This window comes from Megalops cyprinoides, chromosome 4, assembly GCF_013368585.1.
Source record: "Megalops cyprinoides isolate fMegCyp1 chromosome 4, fMegCyp1.pri, whole genome shotgun sequence".
Classification (NCBI taxonomy): Eukaryota; Metazoa; Chordata; class Actinopteri; order Elopiformes; family Megalopidae; genus Megalops; species Megalops cyprinoides.
Genome location: NC_050586.1, coordinates 10,780,001 through 10,807,528, shown reverse-complemented (window position 1 = coordinate 10,807,528; position 27,528 = coordinate 10,780,001). Strand labels below are relative to the sequence as shown.

Below are 27,528 nucleotides of genomic sequence, written 5' to 3'. Positions count from 1 at the left end.
GAGTATTAAATATACAAGCTAATGCATAAAAATGTGTTCTGTCTGGGAAACGGGACATACTGGAAAGAGGATGAAAGGTAATAAAGTAGTCAGAGAGAAGAAGTGACAGACCAGGATGGAGAGAAGAGAGGAAAGGCTAGAGGAAAGGATGAAAGGTGAAGGACCAGGAAGGGAGGAGAGGAATAACCCAAAGATGCGCGGGGGAACAAAGTAGAGGATGGACAAGAGAAAGAGAAGGGAGGGCCAGAGGGAGACAGATTATAAAAGCATGAGAGGTTGATGGTGCTGTACTCACGCAAAAGACAGACGGCGGCGACAGCGGCGGTGACACACAGAAGCCAGAGTCTCTCCAATCCCATGGCCGGTGCTCACACTCCCTCGCACATCTCCCCACCTGTGAACAGCATTGGAGACACCCGTCACACTTCCACCCCTGTACCTGAGCGCGGCCTCTCATCTCCTGCAGCACAGACGTGCTCCCACAAGGCTCCTCTCTAAACCCTCCTCACGTGCCGTTAGTGCAGGGGACACCCAGGGGAACGCAAGCAGACTTTAACCTCAATACAGCAACAAGGATGTTTGCTGGAGTCAGAGGAAGTGCAGCGGTGACACCAAAATGTATGAAGACATAGACAGTGAGGGCTGTGTTAGAAATGACACATTCATCTGGAGGGAGGGAGACAATATCACACAAAATATTCCTCTAGGTGTAAACTCATTTAATCCATGATTACTGTTTTATGTACCTATCAGGATGCTCTGAACCCGGGTCAGGACAAACACATGAAATCATACAGGAGGTAATAAGACATTAATGTGCCCCTGTTGAGTAATCTCAAGGCCCCAGGCGAGCGTTTCTATGTGAGACAGACCAGCAGGGCCAAGGTAATCTGCGAGGTGTCAGAGTCACTGATATGGCCACACAGATTACCATGGTTCCTGCTCTCTGATTGGTCCACCTCACAGAGGAGGTGGGTGGATGGTGACACACAAGTGACACACAGGCAAGCAGTAGACCTTCCAAGTTCTGTTTATCTGTTTGTGTCTGTCTCTTATTATTCGCCTCCTAATCGCTAACTCACCCTCGACATGCTGCACTCAGTGGGGTCTAGCATCTTATGTAATGCAAAGTAATGCTTACATTTACTGTGGAATCAGTATGAAGTTTCTTTCCTGGTGAGTGTCTCCTCACTGTTTCATTCCATTCTGCGATTTAATTACACAAAATCATGCCGCCCACGAATCTATGCATGCATAAGCACGAGCATTCATGTCCTCATACTGTGTCTTATGACAATATCCTCTCTTTCTCTTTCCAAACTGCTTTCTGGTCCTCAAGTCTTGGTTGCTGAAGCGATGGAAGAAATCCTTTGAGTGCAATTCCTTGAAATGAGAATAGTCTGAGTTTCCCCATACATGTCGCAGACAAACCCAGCAGGTTAATTTAAAGTAATCACCTCCTCATGCCTCCCTTTTTCTGTTTGCACAAGTTTACTGCAGCATAAAAGACAGTTAACTTAAAAAAAAAACCGAAACCGTGAGACTGGGCCGAATATATCGCAGGGAGGGTAATTCTCCCATGGCTTTCTCACCACACATCTCTGTGACCCACCAACCCCTCCCCTTTCACCTCACTCTCCTATACATCTCATTCAACAGCACTAATACCAGCTTATTACTTTAAGTTAATTATACAAATAGGAGGGGGTCGGCTATTTTCGGAGCGCTGGCAAGTGCAGTCAACAAATTCCCCCAGACGTGTTATCCGGGTGCACGCAGTCACGCATGCAACCGGTGACCCAGCGGGACTTGTCCGGTTTCCTTTCCAGCCGGCGAGCCTTTCGAGAGAGACTTTTGTAAAACCTGACAGGGCCGTGAGCTTTTCCCCCTTTCTGACCTGCGGAGACGGAGGTTGTGTAACGGGAGCCTCCGCCTCATCCGGCCGTGGGCGGATTTTCCCAGCATGTCCGCCGACTCCCTCAGGAGGGCAGCGCCAGAGAGGGTCAGGCTGTGCGATCGATCGAACAACAGGCCAGACCTGCATCTGAGCCCTCCGCAGTAAAAGGTTCGAGGGCTTCCAGAGTGCAAATCGAAAGGCAAGTCAAACTCTCACAGACAAGACAAATTAAACAAAACATTTGTAGGTTGGTCCCATGCTTGTGAGGTGTCTTTAAGAAAGGACTGAGAACAGGACCATGCTGTGCTAAAGGCTTGAATAAGGTAACTACAAGTATTGGGAGATGATCTGTGCAATTCTGAGGAGTGCTGCTGCTCATACCAGTGTGCTGGTTAACTCAATAGCAGGTTGAGCAAACAAATTCAGCTTATGTGCTACCATCATGGAAACAGTCACATGTAAAGCTGCTGGCATGACGTTTTGCTCCCACACTAGTTCAATCATCTCTCAACAAATCAGTTCTTTGAACTGTGAAGACCCGGCTGGTCAAAACATTTTTTCACTTTCATTAAACTTTGGGTCACAGTGTGCCATCAGTTATATTGTCTTAACTCTATATTTCACCACACCCACCACCCCTAAAATTCTTTGGATGCATGTATTATACTTACATTTACAAACAATATGTTACATTACAAGTGTGTAGCCATAGAAAACAGCGTTTGTTTAACCACGGGAGAGTAGCCTTGTACAAACTATGAACCACAAAGCCCTACTAGGAGATTTCATACAAGGACTGTGCTTCTGTGATCTGCCATCAGACAAATGATCCTTCTCCTCTAAGGTAAATGGTACACAATATACACATTTCTATGATGGCATGTCAGGTTTTTTTGTGGATTAGGGACATTTCGTCTCCATGAACTCCTCAACCCTTCACGATACCACTTGATCTTTTCAGCCAGCGATCACATGATAGAGGCATACTCCCATAGTTCTGAGAGCCAGCAGCTACTGCATAATATCTGATATCCACCTATGGATCTTTACAGGGGACACTGAAACCTTAGGCTTCCTTTTGAAATTCAACTACAAACAGGTCTTTTAGATCTGCCTGTCACACTCACAGGAGGAGGTTATTCGTAGTGAAGTTCCTAATCACATTTTACAGCCTAATGCAATATTTACATAAGAGCAAACATGTCTGATGTCTTATTTACAGGCACCTGTGGTTGCCCTCTTTGCATGATATCATGCGGTGGCAAACTCAACTCCACACAAAGAGAGGAGGAGCGGCATCAGCAGAGGCAACAGGGGCAGAATGAAGTATGTCTTGGTGAGGGGTTTTATCTGTCAAGGTCAAACAGATATATTGACCACAGCTAGTCAAAGAAATGATGAAATAACTGGATAGCCAGATAATGCCAAAACCAAGCAGCTCGGGTTTAAGAAACATCTAATTACTGAAATATATAGCCCCTGAACTCTGCGAAGTCCACGGGGATATTGAACAGAATCATTGGCATTCAGCTTTTCTGTGGGCAGCGGACCTTCGGTTCCGCTGGCGTTGAGTGAAAGGTTTGATTGCACGCCGTCCGACCGGATTGCACTCAGCTGCATCATGCTCTGAAGCGAAAGGCGGTCTCTCCCGGGAACCGCTTGCCTCCTCTCCCAGAAAGCGTGCAGGCCGCTCCGAGGGAAGGGCCATGCGCTCAGACTAAAAGCCCGGGCAGGTGAAGCATGAAGGCAAACGCCACAGGGGCGCCTGTTGTGGAGCCGTGGACAAACACAAACCGCCTTGGCATTCCCTGCATTCATGACAGGGATTAGACGCTTCTGGTAGACAGCCAGTTTAAACTTCTCTCTGTTGTCTTTTTTTTTGCAGTCTATTGCCACAAACAAAAATAGAGACACATAATCTTAACAACTATGATTCAACAGCAGAGTCTGCAACGAATTTAACTGAATTTTAACACAGACATTCAATCTGAGCTAACAACTGATGCCTGCCTTTTGCTGAGGTCACTTTTTCCTAATAAATGGACCAGTGTAGCACACTGCAGCACTACCGGTAAAGTAAAAAAGACGACAAACACTGTCTTAGCAGGAGAGCACTTTCCGAACAGCATTCACGGAGCATAAAATTACAGACTGTAACATTTTCAACAGTATGCCTGAACAACACTGTGCAGCAATGGGGAATATGCAACATTTCGGCACAGCAGCTGAAATATGTGGACGAGCAGTAGACTCACAAATGCACCAGTTCAGGACAATGCAGAACATACCATTATGTGGGAGTCCATAATTCAACACACCCTTTCAGAGGATTTGAGTCTTCTACTTTGCCATAGTCATGGAATGCAGATGGAAGCGACTTTACTCCTAACAGGAGTTAAATAATATATGTATACTAAGGGGAGGGAGATTTACGTATTAACACTTTCTCTATTATGCAAAGTCTAAATTAATTAGCTCTATTGACATTTTTAAGTTATTTATTTTTTTTAGCAGATGCCCTGACAGAGACTATTACATACTGTTACATGTCATCCATTTATACAGCCAGACATTTACTGAGACAATGTGGATTACAACCACAGCAGCCGATGTGGGAAATGAGCTTACAACCACTGGGACACATAACCTGTTTTGTAAAAACTACACCACAGTGCTGTCACAATTACATAGAAGCTAGCGGTGTGTAGCTAGTTAGTGCATTAGTTAGTGAGTTTATACATAGCTCATCACATTACATTTGTGGTGTATTCAGTGTCGTGTTGTATGAAGTTTAGAAACTGTATAGAATGTTATCAGGTAGCTTAAAACTACCTCAAGCTAGCTACTATATCAAACATCTAGAGGAAAACCTGGTAAAGTTTTCAAACTTCCACCTGCCTTCCAAATTGTTCGAACTTGGCTGGGTTGGCTGAGCAAGGAACAGCCTTGCAGCAGTATCTCAGCCTAGACTGGAACCATGAGTCCTACCTGTGTGTACAAACAGCACAGACAATTCATTTTTAAAATAATTCATAATCATATCATCATTATAAATTAAATAGGACACAGTTCATCAAGAAACCGATACACATCTAGTATGTGAAGATAATATGAAGCCTCAAAAGCCACGGGAAGAGTCGGTGTTTAATTTTAGTGTACAAAGTCATTAAGCAGAGAGGGAGTGCACAGATCATGACAGGCTTCAACAGCACTGCCATATTCCGCACACAGGCAGCCTTGTAAGACAGAGCAGTGGGCGTTCAGACAGAGTAGTCTGAGTAGCCTTACAGGGAGTGCCTAGGGGCAAAGTCTACAGGTGCGCGCCAGGGAAGAGAACAGCCGAAGGCAGTGTTCCGAACAGGTGAGAAAGGATCGCCATGGCAACGGCGCGGCGCTGAGCTCCGCGCAGACACGACGCACCTCGGCTTGACCGCACCGACACCCCGGAAGTCCTAAGCAAACCGATTCCCAGACTGAGGCGCTCTTAACATGGGGTGACGTGAGGTGTCTGCATGCTGCATATGGGCTAAACTATAGGATTTTAGTCACTGCTCTCTTCAGAATGTTATAAGTGCTTCGACCCCCTTAAGTACTCCTGCAAAATGACAACAACAACATACAACTGGGAGCATATTATCAGTTACATCATTCTCATCCAAAATTGTCAGAGACTGGTCCCAATTTTTTGATAGTGTGTACTTGTTGGGAGGTGTACCCATATTATTGGTTGATCTGAATAGGGGTACAAAAGTTAAGGAAGTTTGGGGTCACCTGTTTCAGGGTGACCTGACCCATACACTATAAAAAGACTCCCAATGCACCTGTACACAGCTTATACAACTGGTCCCTGGTGTTCTATGTCAGGAGGAAGTGTACAAATTAAAAAACATATCTTCAGAAGAACTTCTTTCACCAAGCCCTCCTGGGTACACGGAAAGACAGATTCCAGGTGCTTAAAAAGAACCCTTCACTAATCCCTTAATGGAAAACACATTTCCAGATAACCACACCACCACGGCTCCCTAAACAAGTCTAACAGAAACCTGAATGGTAACACAGGCAAAAAGCACATCTAGAGAAGCACCACAATTTCAGCAATTATGAAAAACACCCAAACAGCTACTTTCATGGCTTTCAGCCTAAAACCTGCAGCGAGCGCCCCTCTCCACAAAATACGCCCTTGTGCCGCCCCGCGCTCAGAGAAAAAGGGCCACTTGTGCGGGTGCGGTGACACAGTGGGGATAGGAGCGTGGGCTGCTATACTCTGGGAATGCAGCTGAGCCGGTCCCCCTCGGAGGAACAGGCAAACCCGCAGAGATAAAAGGAAACGCGGTGAATGGACAAGGCGCAGGCAAACGATTGCACAGAAGCAACAGGCACCGCTCTGCAGCGTGAACGCCTTTTTCCTGCAGAGCACAGTACAAAGTAAAAAAAAAAAACATATTTGCCAAGTGCAAACACAGCAAATAGAACAAAAATTTACTAAACTAAAAACACCTAAACTAATACCTGTTGCCCTTGTTCAAGCCCTACAGGACTTCATAGCATCTAAGGTAATAAATAACAACAGGGACTAGGGTCAGCGTGGCTGAAGGTGAAATATGTTATTTATGTTGTGTTATTTAATTGCATGGCTGTTCCTCTATCCCTGGGACCTTTTCCCATAGTTTACCTTTTTACCTGTTATCCATCATCCTGGTTTCAGGAAGGAAACCTTATCATAATAAGGTTGGTCCTATGCCTTATTAATGTAACTATGTATAAGTACTTCATTCCACACATCAATCATTTGTGGGTGCTACTCACCATTCGACTGTAATTCATCTAAATCATTCACATTATTTGAAATTGTTATCTAAGCAGTGAGAATAATGATCAAGAATATTATCAACTTTTTCATTGTAATAATAATAAATAAATTATTAAAATAATATATAATACATCACTGTATCAGCCAGCTCTTTTTTGGATCTCTTTATAATGTATTCTTAATAATGTAAATAATTAACAATAATCTCTAAATGATGTATTGTTACATAATAGCCACATTTGTAGATATCATTGTTCTTATTGATATCAGCTGTCACATGTGGAGTGTCACAGTGGCATACAGAACAATGTGAAAGTTCCCAGGTCATGTGTTTTGCAAGTGAATTGCTTTTTTCTCCAAACCCAGTAATCTAAAAGAAACGCTGATGTAGCGACGTTCCTATGGAACCTGACAAACTTGACAAACCTTGACCTGACAGCATGTTCATCATGAGACCAGGTCCCATTGTACAGCTGGATATATTACTGTAGCAATTCAGGTCAAGTGCCCTGCTTACAATAGTACTGACTTGCCTTGGAATCAAACAGGGTTAGAAGAGTTTTACATTAACAACAACGCTGCCATCAAACCTGTAAGCACCAAGATTTTGTTTGGATTTGGGGATGGAGAACCGTAGGCAAGATCAGCAGCATGGCATTGTGGGTGAAGGAAAGAAAAAACTCTTGTTTCTTCAGTGGTAAAATCGCTCATTCTCCAAACAGCCACTTTATTGTTTCTGTGGGGTATGAGAGAACCTTTGCAGAAATGAGGTTTAATTGGCCAAACAGCGGGTTATTGATCTCCAGACTGAGCACACCGAGCCTTGAGGGACCTTCTCTAAGAATAGAGGCGGCCTAGAATGCTCAAGGCTAGCCCATTTATCTGGCTTTGCCCGGGCCAGAATCAGGGTCAAGTTGCCCCTCCTGTGCCAAGCACAGACGCGGCTAATGCAGTTCCAGCAGGAACAATCCCGTCCGGGAGGAACAGATGCTCTGAGCAGGTGATTTTTGAGGTGAGGGGGGATTTCGCCGCATGCCAGATTTCCACAGGAGCAGGATTCTAAGGCGACAGACGGCCCAAGCTCTTAATCACAAGAAAGTCGCAAGCGGCCCTCGCTGTCGTGCCACCGCAGAGTGATCTGTGACTGCTGATTATTGCCCGCGATGTGCGGCAGCCAGTGCAAACAGTCACTTTACTCACATGCATCCCCCTGGCTCTGGAAACTGAGCGACTTTTGCAAACCTGTGCAGGTCTTGCTAAGGCCATTCGCATGTTGACTTTTGATGGGACATTTCTGGAGATCTGGACCCTAACAGGCTGGCACTCCTAATGGGCATGCGGGCTGATCCACTTCCCATGCACACCTTTTTAACTATGTAATTGAATTAGCAATTAAACGTGCAAAGTAGTCCAATCAGGCGGGTCACAGCAGCGTACTGGAAAGAAATACAATGTGTACAGCTGACCCAGCTCTCACTGGGCATTGGTTCCATCCACTTGGGTGATTATCTATCTTTCAAAAAAACTGATCCTTTAAGAGCTAGCAAATGACATAGTTGATAAGCATCAAGTCTACTAGGGCAAGCAATGTAAACCAATCATCTCGGCAGCGGGGTGGCAGTGTAGCATAGTGGTAAGGAGGAGGACTCAGGACAACCGAAAGGTTGCCAGTTCGATTCCCTGCTGCGGCACTGCTATTGTACCCTTGGGCAAGGTCCTTAACCCAGAATTGAGTCAGTAAATATCCAGCTGTATAAATGGGTAACATGTAAAAAATTGTAACCTATGGAAGTCACTCTGGATAAGACTGTCTGCTAAATGCCAATAATGTAATGTAATTTCCATGACACTCATTAACCATCTAGTTACAAGGAAACTTTTCAGTGTAAGCAAAGATATCAGTTTATCCTATCCACTGCACAGTGAAAATGTTTCAGTGTTTACAGCTCCTAAGGGGTTGGGTGATGGGGCTCCGCCAGATACATTATCAGCAGATAGCCCCCGTTTTGAAGAAAGGGTAAGAGGGCGAGCCTGCGAATAAATCCCTCAGCCTTAAGCTTATTAAAAGCAGACCCTAAAAAAGAAGGTAGTGTTGAGGCCAGAGGGATTTCCACCGAGATTATGGCTCTGCTAGTAAAAAGCACACACCGGTAGACGTAGTAATAACCACTTCGAGCTCTCACGCCAGGGCAGGGTATTATGAATGCACAATCATTCAGTACAGTTTGGACCTACTTTTGAATACAGGTGTGCTCACCATTGCTCACTGGACTCATTGCTTGCTGGACCCATATCTGAGTGTCTGTTTTGTATGTGTGCTGGTGTGAGTTTGGTCTTTGCTGTCAACCCACCTCTAATGAGATGTGTTTGCATTCTGTGGATCGGTGTGGAATAATATCTATCAATGTTTTACTGGGTTTGTGTGCATGTGTACAAGCTCTTAGAGTATGGTGTATGAGTGAGCATGGCCAAAACTGTGTCAATGAGTATGGACCAGCACGCATGAATATGGGTGAGCATGTTTGGGTGCAGATGACCTGAGCATGGCAAATATGTAAGAAAAAGTCTACGCAAGCATGAGCGTGTTAGTATGAAAGAGCATGTTTCTGTGAGTATGGCCAAGCATGTGTCAGTGTGTAGGTATGGACAGGCACGTGTCAGTGTGTAGGTATGGACAGGCATGTGTCAGTGTGTAGGTATGGACGTGCATGTGTCAGTGTGTAGGTACGGACAGGCATGTGTCAGTATGTAGGTACGGACGTGCATGTGTCAGTGTGTAGGTACGGACGTGCATGTGTCAGTGTGTAGGTATGGACAGGCATGTGTCAGTATGTAGGTATGGACAGGCATGTGTCAGTGTGTAGGTATGGACAGGCATGTGTCAGTGTGTAGGTATGGACGTGCATGTGTCAGTGTGTAGGTATGGACGTGCATGTGTCAGTGTGTAGGTACGGACGCGCATGTGTCAGTGTGTAGGTACGGACAGGCATGTGTCAGTGTGTAGGTATGGACAGGCATGTGTCAGTGTGTAGGTATGGACAGGCATGTGTCAGTGTGTAGGTATGGACAGGCATGTGTCAGTGTGTAGGTATGGACAGGCATGTGTCAGTGTGTAGGTATGCACGCACATGTGTCAGTGTGTAGGTATGGACAGGCATGTGTCAGTGTGTAGGTATGGACAGGCATGTGTCAGTGTGTAGGTATGGACGCACATGTGTCAGTGTGTAGGTATGGACAGGCATGTGTCAGTGTGTAGGTATGGACAGGCATGTGTCAGTGTGTAGGTATGGACAGGCATGTGTCAGTGTGTAGCACAGGCAGATCTGCAGTCTCCTGTTCCACCAGGCCCAGTGCGTCAGTGCCGGTGACAAGAGACGGCCTTGATAAGCAGCTGTATTACTTTCCTGGTAATCCTGGATGATCCTGCCAGGGGGCACTGAACACAGGCTGGGGCGGGGGAGAGGACAGGAGAAGGACAGAGGCCCTATCACTGGAGAGCAGGAGGAATGCTCTCTCGGCCTACCAGCACAACTCCAACAAAGGCAACAATTCAGTCAAGGCTCGCCCAGCAGGGCGACCCAAAACTGAGAAACCTCACAAGAGTCAGACATATGTTTACCGCAGTGCTTATGTTCCCTTCACTATGATCTGATGGCATGACCATCTGATTGAATTCTAACCATGACTTTTACTTACTTCTAATGATCACCTCTCCCCACAGAACCGCTATCACTATCAGTGTCAATATATCAACACCACCCACTCCCTCTTTTGCTACTCATTTTGTAACCTCTCCAATAGCATTTCCCCTGGCTTTTTACTAATTTTTATCAATTCTGTTTATATTCAGTTCAATGTTCCTTTTGTTCCTATATTTAAAAAGAAAGAAATAATGACCTGATCTTTGTGTGATTATCTAATGCAGCAGTTAACACACTGGCCTGGTCCATGCTGGCCCACCTAAGCTACCCCGTAGAACTGGGAATGATAAATGGTTCCTCACACCAAGCATGTGGTTTCAACAATGATAAATAATTTGAGACACTTAAGAAGTCAGCTCTCCATCTCTCCCCTGTCAGCTTCAGAACCCTGGTCTTTGTTTGTGTGCTTGGCATCTCATCAGCCTGACGTTTTTAAGCACATAAACCCAGACGAACCCCCACCCGCACACAAGCGTACACGCATAGACGTTTAACAGCACACCCCCCCCCCCCCCCATGAGCGGAGCACTGCGTTAAGAGCGGCCGGTTAGGCCACCCTCCTACGTACTGACATCTCTAATTTAAAAGGAGTGCCTTCCTGAGTGACAGGCCCCGCCCAACGACCCTCCGTGCTGGGGGCAGGCTCCAAATTTGGTGCAGCCCAGAGCAGGATAAGCTGCTTTTGGGCACTGCACTGAAGTGAACTGAAGGCATTTTAAAGCCTCCCATACCAGGCCTGGGCAACGGATGTCCTCGAGAACCTGCAGACGCCAAGTTACCTTTTTCTTCGTAAATGAACTACACCACATAAGCTGATTGTTTCCTTCCCAAATAATGACTAAAATTAAACACCGGACATCTAAGGTAGAATGAAAGCAGGGATGGGGGGGGGGGGGTTGTTTCTGATCTATCTTACACCATCAAAAATACATGGCTGGGCACGCACTTGTTTTTCTACCACTATCATATCCTTTAATGTTTTTTTGTCTCCCAAGACCTTTAAACAGTATTGATGTTCAGTCTCCAACAGAAACAATGGCCACATCTTTAAGCCACAAAAAATAGCCTCAGCACACACAAGTGGGAGTTTAATAGGGGTTTACTGCCCCTCTAAGCAGTGAACATTCCACCCTACCAGGACAGCAATTATGCCATAAACTGTGAAGGCTTTCTTTGCTTGCAAAAGTGCTGTGCTGGTGAACAACTGCGCCACAGAAAAACTTCCATTAAATGAACAAAACCCCTGACATCTGACTTGACTTTGTGACTTTGCTTTGCTAAGAAACAAAGGGGACCTTTGATCCCCAATGTCATTCTGCCGGGAGATCGCAAACATGGACGAGGGCCCGCGCTCGAACATGGATAATCTCAAAGATCGGGCACGGTGAAAGACCCATTATTATAGGTGTGTTAGCGCATTCAGCAAACGACCAAAGCTTGGGGGCGCAGGCCGAGCCTTGGCCAGCATGATCCAGCATGATCCCATAGATGCAAACTTCCCTTTTAAAACATAGCTCGTGGAGCTCCCCAATAAAACCGTTAAAGTATTGGCCTCAGGTCAGCCAAACTGGAGCCCGGCAGATGATCTGTCGTTAAGAAAACCCCTCAGCTGGCTTTCAATTGAGGGCGTCCCTACAATGAAACACATATCCCTGCTGGACACACATTCTTTTGGTTTTCCAAAACTGACGTGTGAATTAAATTCCATGCCTCCACCACATCCATCATGAAATTGACACCTACTGTAACAAAGAAAAACATCCTGCCCATTAATTTTGATAACGCAGTGACAGCTAAGACTTACTGAGAGACTTCACTAATTAGGCCTAACTACCACTGTGATGCAAAAAGAATGCATTTCCGATAAACGGAGATAAATCTCACCAACAAAAACACAGCTGTGATAATGACTATTAATGGTCTTCACAGGACAATGCATCAATGTCGAATGCATTTGAATTATGTTAGGATTTTTCAGATGGATGAACCATTTTCACTAATCATCTTGGCGTCTTGAAAACCACTATGTCTGCGATGAATGTGCCAGTCAATAAATGTGAAAAAAGAATTGTGTCTATACAGAAAAAGAGAGACGGTGCTTAATGTAACAAAATGAACGGCCAGCAGACACAAGCTTCAAAACCAACAACATAATTACACTGCTTTTAAATGGAGAGGTGGAACGGAGGCCTAATCAAAGAGCTTCCATTGTGTTGTTGATGCTGGCAAAATGTGGACAGACAGACACATGCGCAAGAGTACATGAGGACAGACACAGACACAACAGAAGGTAGAGGGTTTTTGTGTCACAGCCATTTAAATACCCCCCCCCCCCCCCCCCCCCCCCGCCTCCAGTGGGACGCTGTTGAAATCTGGGGGTAAAGACACCCTGAGGGTACAAGTATTAGAAACCATGAGGGCTTGCACATTGGTTGATATGCATGTGCAAATGTAGATGAATGTGTGCAGCGCTAGGACTGCACATATGTGTGTTCAGGGTGGGCCTATTGTTCTCTAAATTAAATCACTGGTGGCTGTGTGACTGTGCATGCATGTGTGTGTGTGTATGTATGCGCATGCATGTCTGAAAGACCTGATTAACGCATGTCAGTGCATGTGAAATGTGTGTGTGCATTTAAGTATTAATGTCAAAGGGTATGCAGTGAGTGGATAGAGGCAGTACACGCAGTGAGTTGGCCAGACTGGGCAGAGAAGCCTTGTAGTGCTTGTTTATGCAGGTTGTTTATCAGTGTTGGGGGATGGGAGGGTTAAGAGCAGATGCTCTTCTCATTGTGAGGAATGTTAACATCATTAAACCGAAGGATGCATGAACAAAAATGGTGTAAATAGTGATGAAAAACTGTCACTCATTCTGACTTAACAAATTCAGTTTCTGCATTTACTGAGAAGCTAGACGAGCCAGTATTTCTGAGCACCACATGAAGCGTAGCCGAGAAGTTTCATTCTGTGTTGCCATTGTATCTCTCTATCAGTCTGCCAAGTGCCGCTAAATTACTGTACTGGGAACTCCGATTGCCTTAGGGCCAAGCCAGCGAGCCGATATCAACAGGACACCTGCTATACCAGCATGGCAGCTTGCCAAGGTTTTGAATTAAAACATACCAGAGTAAAAGTTTACCCAGAGCAGCGCTGTGCCCTTCTACTCAACTATTTGATGCTTCAGACACCTCAAGCCTGTACTTTACCATCAGCTACCCCTAATTCAAATAGAGGTGATTTTTTGTCGTGTACAACAATAAATGACAGTGACACTTCTTGAAAAGTAAACCTTTCCGGAAACTCCGAACTGACGAAAAAATAGATATTTGATACTGAGAATAACGGCGAGCTTACAATTTGAAAAAAAATGGAAAGGTACATTTATTTAAATATTAGCAAGCAACCGAATATCGACAACTAAATGCAGCAATTAATCTCATGAAAAGTCGACCACTGAAATGAAAAACACAATTCTGCTTGGACTGTCCATTGTTCTCGAGACGCAACACTGTACAGCAGCCTCACACGCGTGCTGTATTTTCAACGTCGCCACATACTGTTGGCATTGCTTATTTACTAAATGCAAGATATTGGATTTACGAAATACAAGTCGAATTTTTTTTGGTTCATTACCACCGTTAGTCGTCTAATTGGGCTCTATTTTATTGTCGTGTACAAATTAGCTATGGGACTGGAGAGGGTAGCCTGTGGAGAGAGCATTAACGTTGCTGATCATGTGTTGCAGTAGCTGATCTCAAGCAGCTGGCGAGTTCACGCTTTACAGCATTAGTGTCATTAACTACTTTCAACAATCTATACCCATAGGGTGCTGACCAGTATGTTACTGATATCAGCTGGCACTCGTTGGTTGCTGTATAACACACACATAAATGTTATTAGAGACACACAAATGTTTACTTTACCTTGCTTCAGGCACTTTTCCGGGGCAATCAAAGTAGGTTGTCAGTCCATTGATAAACGACACGATATCTTCTATTCTTCTGTCGTCCTCTTCCCATATATCACTGTCGGTAGTTGCACTTAATCATGTATTTTATTCTAAAAACGCATCCAGCTTGAATTGTGTTCGTCTTTGTCGCAGATTCCTTCAAAAGTTTATTTGAAAACACAACAAAATGAATATCCACTATCTAATGAAAGTAAGTGCCGCCCATGTGTCAATACTTCCCATTGACGATAAAATAGATGGAAATTTATCACCTTTAGTTAAGTAAACATAAATCTAAACCGTACACAACCGCTACAAAAATGGATAAACAGCTCTACTTTATACTAGTTTCGTTATCGGTCAATATATCTCACTATACGCCACTATATACCAATGCTTGACCATTGACTGTATGACAGTTTTAACAATAGATTATCCTTGTCAAACAATGAAATTTGCTCTCTGACACATTCGAGTAAATAAATCAGATTCTTATATTGCTTGATCACTAATTATCCTTCGGTTAAGAGATTTCTTGCACTATAGGAATTGCACAGGAAAATTAGGCAATGCGTTGCAGCTCGGTAATTAAGCTAGTGTATCCTAAACTAGTTACAGCTACCTTACTACGTATGTCGCCGCTTCCAGGTACCACACTAAGTCCTCACTTGTTTCACTGTTCTCATATAACGTTAATGCAAAAACATAATTAGCCAAAATATTATCTCAACTCGAACCCACTTCTGGGAAAGCGTTTCGCTGATCTGCGTTTTCTGTAGGGCCAGCAAGCCAGAATCCCCTCAGAATATCAAAACTTTATTTACGCACTTAAAATATTAAGTAAGGATTCTTGTTTAACGCAGTCAATGTATAAAGAGGTTTGAAAAGTAAAGTTTGAAATATAAATATATATATTTCAACGGACTGGCGTAACAGCCGTTTATCCTGTACCAGTGCCCCAAGTTATATGCGCCGAGAAACGAATAGCCTACGGTTGTGCATGGAATTCTGCCTCTGTGCTGCGTTCTTCAATTCTGCGCGTTGTACTTCCAAGTCCAAAGTGGTATATAATTTCCACAATTGTTGCACATCCTCATACGCTGCAGAACTGTACGGTGTTGACATGCAATGCCTCCTTTTTCTTGGCTCCCTCCACTTCTCTTTCCCTCCTTCACAGAGGCTTCTCTCTCCCTCTCTACCTCCCTCCCTCCGTGTTGCCGACTAACCAAACGCTTTGCTCCCACAGACAATACGCACACCTCCCCCCTCCCTTCTCCAAATTCAAACGTGTTTCATTCTTTTTTTCCCCCTCGATTGAAAGCGTACACTGGAGTTCTTTCAGTATTCTGACCTCACCGCGTTTTTTGCCCGACCCGAACATTTAATGACCCCTCTAAAAAAGGTCAGCGCATTTTAAATGCCAGTGATGTACGATGTCCATTTAACAGGTTTTCTTTCTGCCTTTCAGTTTCCATTGTCTTATTTCTTTTGGCTCAGTGGTTGCATGGTTTCAGACTAAACCACTTTCTTCCACAATATTTACCTTACTTCACGTATTTACTCCATTGCTGTTATCTATATCCCCTGTGTTTACTTTCATTCTTGAAATCGTTTGCAATGTGTTTGTACTATAACGCACTTTGGTTGGCTATTATAGCAAAGAATGAGGAAAATGTCCTTGATCTGGAAATTACAGTTGCACATTCTCATGAGACAAAACGTATAAAATAAAACGTGTAAAGCTTATGAATACATTACAGCTCAGTGTAATGCAAGGCCCTTAGATCAATTCAAATCAACTTCAAGGTTTATTTTTCTTTCATTCAACATAAAGTAGTTAAACAACAACAAAACATATTTAACAAGTCAAAATAATTCAAACCATTGTCAGCTGTCATTGGATTTTATTTTCCAAATCACTTAACTGCACTACATGAAAATTCTGTCACATTCTCGACGGTTAAAAAAAAACACTTTTGCATAACTCCGTATAGCCTTGCCTGGCTGTACCTTTTATTTAATATTCTCCAATATGCTTCAAAGTCATACTTCTTAAATAGCACTCCTAACTTTCAGCTGCCATATGAAACAATGTTTTTTTCCTCCCCTGATCGGTTCCATTTCACTCCACCAGAGGGCACTGGTATACTCTCAGGAGGCATGTTTTTCACGTAAAAAGGTTATTAAAACTGCGCCGTAAAATCTATATACATGCCACACTTGGATTTTAGAAAGATAACTTGTAAAATACAGACATGTCTCAGCAGAGGCCGACCACTGGAAATATTTTCCACACTGAGGGATATGAAGAACATTGGGACAAAAGCATGTTATTCACCCCGAAGCAAACACTGTTTGCCTGGCTAATAACGGCAAAAAAGGAAATGTCTCAAAAGCAAGATGTCAAGGATAGCGAAGCAGTCTGTTCGGTTTCTCTGGGTTCTTTAATGTGCTCAATGCTCCAGACCAGACAGGCATCAAAGAGTATCTGTGAGGCTACTGGAGGCCCTGATGAGCAGACAGCTTACAGCAATGTGGCAGCAGCCTTGAGTATAAAATAAGCTCTCAGACTTTTTTCTTTCTATTCTCTGAACCACATTCAGCTGAATTCTCTCCATACATTGCACTACAAATAATTCTAGAGATCCTATACAGCATTACAGATGGGATAATAGCAAGTTTTTCCCCACAATTCATTATATATTTAATCAATAGCTTCATTTCCTACTTAAACATTTGATTTCTCAGTACACCATCTAAAGCAGGGGTTATAAAACAGGGTTCCGGAATGTTTCAAAGCAGTACATTTATGCAGCTTCTATATACAGGCTAGACCTCGTGGCTCAGTTATGCCTAATTATTTTATTATATAATGACCTCACAAAGAAATTAAAAAAGTAGACTGCCACACACTTATACTTGAATGGTCTAACAGTAGTGCACTAAAGGAATCTGTGGAACGTACATTGCTATAACTTGAGTATTATCTTTTTCTTAATGAATCACTGAACAAACTCTATTACTCAAACAAGAAATGGTACAAATCAGAAAATTCAGGACTACAGGATAAACCATTCACATTGAACGATGCATTTCCTGTGCCTTTGGTCAGAAGCAGCTCAGTCAACAAGTTAGTGCAAGAGCCAACAGCCCCAGAATATTATGTGATACAAGGACAGTCTGTGTAATGGAACATACTCAAAATTCATAAAGGTTTCGATCTTGAGAAAGACAGCCATGTGCTTTGTAACATCAAACTGCCTGACAATATATATATAATTCTGTGATTATTAAGAAGCTGCCGGAAGAATTGCCCCTAAAATGCTCTCCTAATTGGGGGGGGGGGGGGGGGGGGCTGGGGGGGCAAAGTGTGCTCCATATGGAGATTGGAGGATTGCAATTAATCACATAAGATACTCCTAAGAAAACCGTCTTAGACACAGCAGCAACATTTCAAGAAAAAAAAAAAAAACAGCAGATGGTGTCCGGTGTTACCCATCAAATGAGGTTTCTACACAAATCCACCAGGTAAATGCCTCACAGAAGGAGATCCTCTTGGGGTTGCAAAATGGATACATGCCCTGGTCATGCCCTTATGACCTGGTTTTCCTGATTCAATCTCTAAAATAAAAAATGATGGGACTAATACTCTCCTTTCACCAAACCTCTTCACAATATAAAATACGTTCCATTATTCAGCTGTTAAAACAAGGTCTACAGCCTACACTGAAATTCAACTTTTTTTTATTAAACATTTTAAAAGTTTTTCTGTCATTGTGTCAATTTTGATTAAAGGTCAATGGAGAGGTGCTGTTAACTCTCTCAAGCAACAATGCTGAAACAAAAAAACACCACAATAATTTGCTTATGAACCTGTATCCATAGAAAGCACGTAATTACTTTAAGAGTTTTTGTTTCATGGGGTGGAATTTTGTGAGCAACAGAATGGTTGCGTTTGTCAAAAATACTAAATTCTGCTACATACAAGAAAATGCCTCAAAGCGTGACGCTGCTTTGGATAACATCCTTCAACTCAAAAAACTAACATAAACCTTAAGGGAAAAAAAACCTGAGGGCATTCCATGCAACTGTCAGGCGACTTCGTAATCGACTGGGGTATCAATCAGCTGGCTTGTGATTGGCTCAGTCATCAAAGTCTGGGATGTCATCATAGGAGTAGCCACGGTAACCCTTAGATGCATAGTAGGCGATCCGCAGGTGATAGAACCCAGGGAGGAAAACAAGGATTCCGATGATAAGGACAGGGACAGTCCGATCTGCATGCTAAAACAAACACAGATTAAAAAAACTGGATCAACACAGGAAGTATGGAAACTTTTACATGTGAAGCACTATAGCCCAATCTCAACACACACAACACACAGAGAGCAATCCAGTCACAGATGAGCCACTGAAACTGAAATGATATAGCCAATTCACTGGCGAGCACACCTCACACCTGAACAATCAAAACAGGTGGACTACGGGAGATGTCACATCAACTGCTTATGGAACTGCATCCCTCCCACAGAGCGGTTTAGTCCGGATTACTCTGCCACCGCAGAGCCAGCCAGCATAATACTTTCCCCTGTCTGATACCACTCAGGAGTGAGGATGCTGTGACTGGAACACAGACAAGTGCCAAGCCATCTGTAGACACCCGGGACATGCTCCCAATGGGACCAGGAACATATTGACAAAATCTGAGAGTCTTAGGGAAAACTTGACCCTTTGCCAAAGCCATTTGTAAAGCCAAGAGTCAATCACAGCAGGGAGCAAACTTGCGCAGCCCATGGGCCACCTGGAGGTTCATAAAACAAGTACTGCTGTGACATTAGGTGCATAATCTTTTTTCTACCTATTGGTTAGTGCCACAGGTAGTCCCTGGCATTTAAAAGTTGGCAAAAGACTTACTTATTTATTATTGACTCTGCTTTCAAACAGGAGTCAGGTGATTCAACAACTGATCTCCAGCTACTTACCAGAGCAAGGGTTGGCATCTCAGGTCTTCTAAGGCTAAAATGTCCTGCTAATCTACTTTCTGCTAAATGTCCTGACTATTCCTACAATGTCTGCGAACTGTTTAAGGAATAAACAGTTACATTTCACAGCACCCACATCATTATTATTAAGAATACAAAGTAAAGAAGTCAGCCAAAAATTTGTGAAATGAAAATTTGTATATGGTTACTTCTTAGCCATGTGCAAGTGCATTGAACTGGATAACACAGATAAACTGCCTTCAACCTACCTCATGGGCTGAGGTTTGACCCCTCTGTCCTGTTCAGTAATGCAGATAAGTGGATATAACTGACATGGATTGCTTTATTGACTTACTGATGGAAGAATGATAGGGAATACATGCCAAGGAGCACTGCCGCTCCAAGTACTCACTGTGACTTCAATGTATCCTGCTAGCAGAAGGGCTCCAATCACAATGAGCAAGGAGCCAATAAGGAAGAGGACTGTAGCCAGAGCAATGGCCTTATATGGGACTTTGGGTGGACTCTTCTTAAACTATAGAAAAGATCAAATACATGTCACTCAAACACTGATCACAGTTTGTCATCCTCCACATACCTGCGATCAAGCCTGTGTGAAAATTATTATTATGTGATTCTTAATTGTTTTACTATCTCACATGAAAGTTCATTCTCTCAGTTTCACTTGTATCCGGTCTAAGATTGATCCATCATAATATCCATGATATTTTTAAGCATCATTTTTTGACAGGGTTTATGCAACTCTGCCAAAGAAATGCAATTGGAGCTGGAAAATTTTTGACCTTACAAAAACACATCTATTAAACTCTAAAGGCACTCAAAATTGCTTACATAATTTTCTGCACTCTTGTCTCCCCATTGAAGATTTGTATGCATATTTATGTATGCTCTCTTTCCATATGGCCAGATATTTCCATATTTTTCTCTGCGCCAGCACTTGAGAAAAAGAAATACTCGGATCACAAATTTACTGTTATATAAGATCATAAAATAGGGTCCAATGCCAATTGTCTGAAAACAAAAAAATAAATAAATAAATAAAAACGGTGGGCAGCCTAGAGATGAAACAAGGTCTCTAGTAATTGTGGGGGATGAGCAGTCGTGTGTATGTAACCAACATAGCTTGCTCCGATTCAGCAAGTCAAGTCTTACCTGTAGGTCGATGTAGCCGTCATCGCTGGCCGATAGCTTGGAGTACTTAACCCTACTGTTAGGAATTCCACTAATCGCACTGCTACGGGCTGGCATAATTAGCTAGCAGTGCGCTGACATAGTGAGAGAGAAAGAGAGAGACATACTCTTCACATTATCTTGCTACGTATCAAAACATGACTATGTAATTAATGTAACGGTACCTAAACAGAAGTGCTGCTCCTTCAATTAAGATGCAGATAAAAGTTATTTAGCAAGCAGTTTACATCACTACAGTGATTTAGTAGCCATTCTGCTAACTACATACCCTATACTACTACTTACAGCTGCATGTATATCCATACTATCTACGAAATTAGACACAAGATAAGCTAAAAGCGGATATCTAGCTAACGGCATATTAAGACAAATACAATTTAGAATGTTATACTTTATGTTTCATTAGCTAGCTTGAATTATAATTTTTCTACAAAGCGACTGGACATTTATTTGAGCAGTGTTGGCAGTCGGCTACTGTCTGGTTACCTTTATGTCTCGTGTAGAAAAATCCAACAAGCAAGTTAACGTTAGTAGTGTATCGGCTTTCTGTTAACCCCACTAGTTTTTAGCTAAGGTTAGCTAACTTAACCATCTTAGTCAATGCAGCAACTACAGCAATTGAACCATACATTGCCTCTTTGAAAACGCCTGTTCCTACGTCACCTATGGTACCTTTTTGTTATCGGTTAAATGCGACCGTTGTTGTAACGTTTAATTTCAGCCAGTTAGGCTGCAGAGATTTATTGTTTTAAAATTACACTACAATTTGGATCACATTACCGAAATGCCCCATTGCCTATTTCCGGGGTGTCCACAGCGGCTGCGCGTTAGCTAGCTCGCGTAGACTACAGGAAGCTGTAAGACGCCATGATGATGAGGGAAAAACTTCTCTCCCACTGAGAGATAGCTTTTACATAGTCAAGGTTTAAATGTAGATGAATAGATTGTGGCTATTCATTAATGGAGACCTAAATCCACTACCATTTTAGCCTGAGGAAAGTGTTTTTTGTCGTTGTATTTAGCTTGAGGAAAGTGTTCTGCTTGCAAGAAAAAAGTTTTGCATTCAAAGTGTAGTAGTTAGATTCTCCCACATCGGGGCGCTACAGTACAATTTGTGTTTCAACGCACACGTATTTGAGGAGCAAATATGCATGTATATTTCACCATTACAATTTAAATAGCAGGTGTAGTGAATCCTCGTGTGGGTCCATGCCAGATGTCACCCAGTGATATGCAGCGTAATTTATATTGAAATGACTGGAAGATAAACTTTTTTTATTATTAATATCCCGAAGTTTGTATTCATTTTTAGGGCTTGCATTGTGCAAACAGCATATGACAGTCAGCTAGGTAAACCGTTCAGTAAACCATTAAAATATTATTGTAATTGCCACATTTCAAACGCTGGTTATGTTTATTTTTTAAACATATTTGAAATTAGATCAGGATCAGACAGATATTTGTATATGATGTACTATCCTTTGCTTTAAAATATTAGTTAGCCTGTTTTTCATTTTATCATTTGAAGTAAAAGTCATTATGGAATCCAAGTCGAGTATCCTGCAAATTGAGCTGAAATGTGGATATTTCAGTGAGGCTTTTCTGGTGGGTTCTTTTATTTTGTATAAAAATAGCACTTTGAAATAATACCTCATCAGCCAAGGCACAGGTAATCATGGATTCACATTCAGGTATTTAATTATAGATGCAGTCCTGAAACAGAAGAACTAATGTGGTACTCTGCCAGTGCTCATGCTGAGATTAATCATAGTGTAGTCATTAAACTTTAGGAAAGGAGAGCTCAGGGGTCACTCCAAAGGTCAATTGGCATATATAATGGCTTATACAGCCTATTCTACATCTTTAGCAGTGATTGATATTGCACCAGATAAAGTATAAATGAAGAGTCAACTAATTTAGGATGATTAAACAGCTGGTTACATGTTCAAAATGGAGACTGTGTGGCGGGATAAGCACAAAAATGTTAATATATGCTGTAAAAAAATTCACTGGATGCCATTGTATAGTAGATTTGCCAGGACCCACTACATTACATTGCATTATTAATGGACCCAGAATGGATTCCAGGCTGGTTTGAACCAAGTCACAAATAGTCTGTGTAATTACTGTCAGCACTGTGCACCAACAATCTAAATTATTTCAAAAAATATTTTTTTCCTCCCCAGAAATGACAAAATTCATTTATCTTTTACAACCAAAGTATATACATTTAGCTAAACAAGCAATTACCAATCTCAACATATTCAAGCATTAATTAGTAGCCAAACATCTAAAATATCCTTAAATTGATCTTCAACTACTATGCATTTTTTATTTAAAGAAATGTGTATTTCTTTATTTCTGATATATATGGTTTACTTTTGCTTTCTGTAATGGACTGTAAGAGGAAGGTGAATGTGTTTTAAGGATTCGACTTCAACAAGTAGAAGGACAACTGCTAATAGACTGTAGAAAAAAAAACATAATCTCTCTTCTCTAAAAGAATCATCATTTAAAATAGCCCACAATGCCAGTGATCATCACCATCTGTTTCAATTAGCAGGATGCTGGAATGCAGGTATTTGGGCTACATCTGCAAATCAACCAGTGATTACATGTAAATACAGTGAGGAAAGGATGGATCCATGAATAGCCCAACTGTTTCCAACATTTTGATTGACAAGACAGCATTTGGTGCAGTTGTTGGCTGAGAATTCTTTTGTCCTATAAATTACTTATAAAAAGAATATATTCAAACAAGCTCTGCACTTTGTATGCCAGCTACTTTCAGCTTATGAAAAAGAACTAAAGTAACAATGGACAAGGATGAAACATTTCCTTGAAACATTTGGCAGAACTCCTTGTGGTTCCATGTTGCCAAGCCGTCAGCCTTTATTTAGCTGAGTTATTAGGCGGGGCTTCTTAATGATGCCTGTAATTCTGAACTCCCCACTCTAAGAAATTCACCCTTCAATTGACACAAAACTGCTTCAAGGACACTCCATGAAACAGCTTCTTGTTGTTATATTACAGCTTTATGGTAAACATACATGAATATATACTTTTAACTTTATGTGTGTGTCATTGTATTTAGACATGCTCCTAAGGATGTATGAGAATGCATGAAATGCAAGACTAAATAGAGCATAATGGATGTTTTTCTAATTAAAATATCATTGAATCATTTAATATCTGAATATCAACTGGTTGGGCAGTTTTCCTAATATTTCAAATTCATGAGCTGCAGAGCGAAGAAGATAGAATGCTTTTGAGTCCATGTGATAAGTCTGTGTCATGTAATATGAACATGGGTTACACCTGTGAAGGATCAGAGTGAAAAGTTGTGTTCATTCGTTCCCTATGCAAGAATAGTATGTATTTGACCTTTGGAGACCATATTAGCCTTCACTGCTTCCCCAAAATACACAAGCCAATTTGGAAGGTTAGTTGACAAGTGCAGTCTCTGAATCTCATGTATTTTTGCCTCACAATTATTAAGTCTTCTTGTGTCAAAAATTGTACTTCATCTGAGGAATGGCTAAAAACATCCACAACTTAAAACCCTGAACCTTTGAAGTTACTTAGATTGAAAACAAAATTATCTTGACAAGAAGACACATAGTTAAATGTGCCAAGTGAACACTCAATATAATAGTCTTGACTTTGATTCCAGCATAAGATATATATTTTTGTGTAAGGAGCTTGAATGTTACTATAGCCCGTGTCTGACCAAAACACAACAGGAGAGGTTATGTCTCTCACTGAAAACTGTGCAGTGGCATGAATATTTAACTCATTCTGAAATCTGAGCCTACAAGGAATTCAAAAAAATGTTAGACTGCAGCCCAAGATAGAAAGCTCAGTACCCCTCAAACATTAGCAAATTATAATCACTCAGAGTTTTACACAGAACATTCACTAAAGTATAGTCCATTTCCCACACACAATAACACAGAACACATTTCTTAAATTTGATTTAAATCCTAAAAGTGGCAGATTTGGTATAGAGGTTTAGATTTGCACCATTGGTCTTGATGATTTTCATCAGTATGAGGAAAAAAAATAAATAAAAATGACCCTTTGCTTCATCCAGTGTTTCTATACTCAAGTTCATTCTCTTTATCTCTCTCTCTGGCCATGTCTTCCACCTTTTATCTTTTCATCATCTTTTTCCTCCTGCATCCTTCAGCACACAGCAGGTTAAATGGAGTGTGACCATTTCAGATGATATTTTCCATTTGTCTCTTTTTTACCCGCAGAACATATTTGCTGGTGTACAGAATTGCACAGTTCAGTTTTTTTTTTTTTTTGGTTTTTTGGTTGTTCTGTCCTCAACCCCAAATCCTTTAATGGAACCACTCAGGTGCATTGCATTTAATTGCACCATCCATTCCCGAGCCGCGTTCTACTCTCAGCCAATCGCCTCACCACAGGCCTATCTCTGCAGGGCAATCTTGCCAATTACACTGGGTTCTGCAAAAAAATATGACATATTATCCAGGAAAAATACAACAAACTCTGCAGCACAAAAAAATATATATTTCTCCACCCAAGTCAATTTATAGATCAAGACCCGAGCTGGCACATGCTCACATGGTGTCAGAAAGATCAATTTTGCTGCTAAACAATTAAGTCCATCATTTCGCTAGCATGTTCCGGTGTGGGTGCATTGTGCGGGGCTGCTACTGTCTCAGACGGCTGTTTAACAGACTGGAAAATATTTGATTAAGCATCTGGTGTCAGCGCGGTGTAGAACAGTGCCTGATGATTCCAGTGCGGTCGATAAACTGCATGTGGGTTGAGTGCGTTTTGACTGCACAGGGGAATAGAGCCTGGGTCAATACTGCCAAAATCTATCAGGCTAGGTGCAGATAGAGATGCTCCTGAGCAGGTAACAGACTTTTGTGATGAACAGCTAAGCCCCTGCCCGTGATGGGAATTCAGCTGCGTAACATGGTCTTTTTCAGTAATCATGTATGCCGCATCCCCCCCACCCATCTCATGTCCTCTGCTGGGGAGAAGGAGCCATTAGCCACCCATCCACCATGTTGGCTTCCAAACATCTCAGCCATGGTCCAGGCATGTTGATGACTCCTCTGCTGAAACTCCGTGTGTGTGTCCAGATAAGAGCTCTGGGTGTGATCTGGACAGCGGGAGACAGGAGTGGGAGGTGGAGGCAGTGAACTGGCTGGAGCTGATAAGATGCTCTCGGGGACAGAAATTGTCATTGACTAAAACTTTGTGTGTGATTGTTACTACACATTTGAAAGATTGTAATTTGACAGGCTGTGCATCTGTATCTCTGGATTTAAAAGCATGAAGTGTGGTGCTGTGTCATGTCTAATTAGCTAGTTCATCAACCTATCATTCTGACATGAGTGCCTTGAAAATTTGTTTTGGTTTTGATATGTGGTATTACGTAAACCTTACTTGATAACCACAAAATGTCATTTTCTTATATATATTTATATACCTTTGAAACCTGTACTGATATTCTGCCAATATGAAAACGCTGTATGTCAGACGATTCCTTGTTTTCAGTCTTGCTTAGGTTTAGGAGTGGTGTGCATCCAACATACAGAGAACATGTGGTACTCAGATACACATAGACACACTTCTGTTACACTTCTGTTTCTAGAATGAAAAGAATTACAACATAAGAAAGCAACCAAAAACTTTTTTCAAATAAAAAAAGGTGATGTCCCTAATATTAGTCTTAAGTACTCTGCAAAGTACTTTGCAAGATTAAAGTACTTAATTTATATTCATCCCTATGCTATGTCATAAAAACAAATGTATTGTGGAGAATGAACATGCACAGAATGTGGTGTACAGTACTAAGATAAAAAACCAAAGAAAAACAATGCTTACTAAGTAACAGGATGGTTGGTGTTATTAAAGATATGAGTATAAGACTGACTGTGGAATAATATTTTTGCAAATATACACATAACACATCTGGGACTTGTTCACACATCAACCTAATTCTATTTCCCTTCTGTCATTGACACTGACAATTGTTCTGAATTGGTTGAAAGCCCCTGATAATTAATAGTCTGACAGATCAGTCTGTTGGAATTAGTATCTAAAAATACACTTGTAGTAACGGCTGTGTGTGTGAGTATGCGTGTGTTTAAGAGAGAGGGAAAAAAAGGAGAGAAAATGAGATCAGAGAGAGGGGAGGAAAACTTTATTCCATCTCACTGGCTTCAAGAATACAGAGTACACTATTAAAAAAAAAACATAAAATAATAATAAAGATTTGTGAGCATTTCTCAAGTTAATTTTCTGCTGTTGTGAGCACAGATTTAGTTGGCACAGCGGTTTGTCTGTTACTGAAATAAAAGAATAAAATCGAGTGTTTATTTAATTCCACCGTGACAAGGTCGATTTCCTCCTTGAATGCTGAGTCAGGAGATTTATGTATGGTGAATCAATGAATACAAAGGCAAAAGGAGACTTATCTTGAATATTTGCAAAGAGAATGGAAGAAGACACACTGTAGCATGAGAACTTTCAGTGCAATTGGAGCGTGCTTCACTGAGGCCAACATGGCAAACATGCATGCTGACTTAATGGAATAGCCAGGTCCAGCAACCTTCATTCCAGCCATGCATGATACAAGCTCGTGAAGGGAGAGCTCAGGAACTGGATGTCCTGAGGCAAGCTCAAATTGATTTCACCCAGCCCAAGCGATGGGCTCTGCTGCTGTTTCTCTTACACCTTAAAATCGAACGCCTCTGACATTTCTGATAACTTGGGACTGCCAAAGTGTTCAGGGCTGCTCATGAAAACAGCACTCTACCCAAGCCCCCAGCCACCTCAAAGAACAAGCAACACGCTGGAGGTCCCTAATCACAGAGAGCTCTGAATGTTTTTTTCCTGTTAGGAATCCCAGTAAAGGGACAGCTGCATCCTCAAGCCCACAGCTGTGGAACCCTTAGAGATTCAACTGCGAGTACAGGGTTTTTCACTTA

At 42.0% G+C, this 27,528-nt stretch overlaps 2 protein-coding genes across 2 annotated transcripts in view; both read right to left on the bottom strand.

Annotated features, from left to right (window-relative positions):
• The window catches only part of igsf9b (immunoglobulin superfamily, member 9b), a 41,507-nt gene extending 26,610 nt beyond the window's left edge, over positions 1-14,897 (bottom strand). The window contains exons 1-2 of the mRNA XM_036526176.1: positions 14,332-14,897; positions 296-394 (exon numbers count right to left, since the gene is read on the bottom strand). Of these exons, the coding sequence (XP_036382069.1) occupies positions 296-359 (64 nt within the window). The 5' untranslated portion in view covers positions 360-394; positions 14,332-14,897. The remainder of the gene's footprint in view (positions 1-295; positions 395-14,331) is intronic.
• Positions 14,898-17,706: 2,809 nt separating this feature from the next.
• On the bottom strand, positions 17,707-21,352 carry tmem230b (transmembrane protein 230b). The gene is made up of 4 exons (XM_036527531.1): positions 21,224-21,352; positions 20,513-20,625; positions 19,752-19,874; positions 17,707-18,641 (listed from the first exon to the last, which is right to left on the bottom strand). Exons 2-4 carry the CDS (start codon positions 20,606-20,608, stop codon positions 18,501-18,503), a joined length of 360 nt encoding a protein of 119 aa, XP_036383424.1. The 5' UTR covers positions 20,609-20,625; positions 21,224-21,352; the 3' UTR covers positions 17,707-18,500.
• Positions 21,353-27,528: the final 6,176 nt, after the last annotated feature.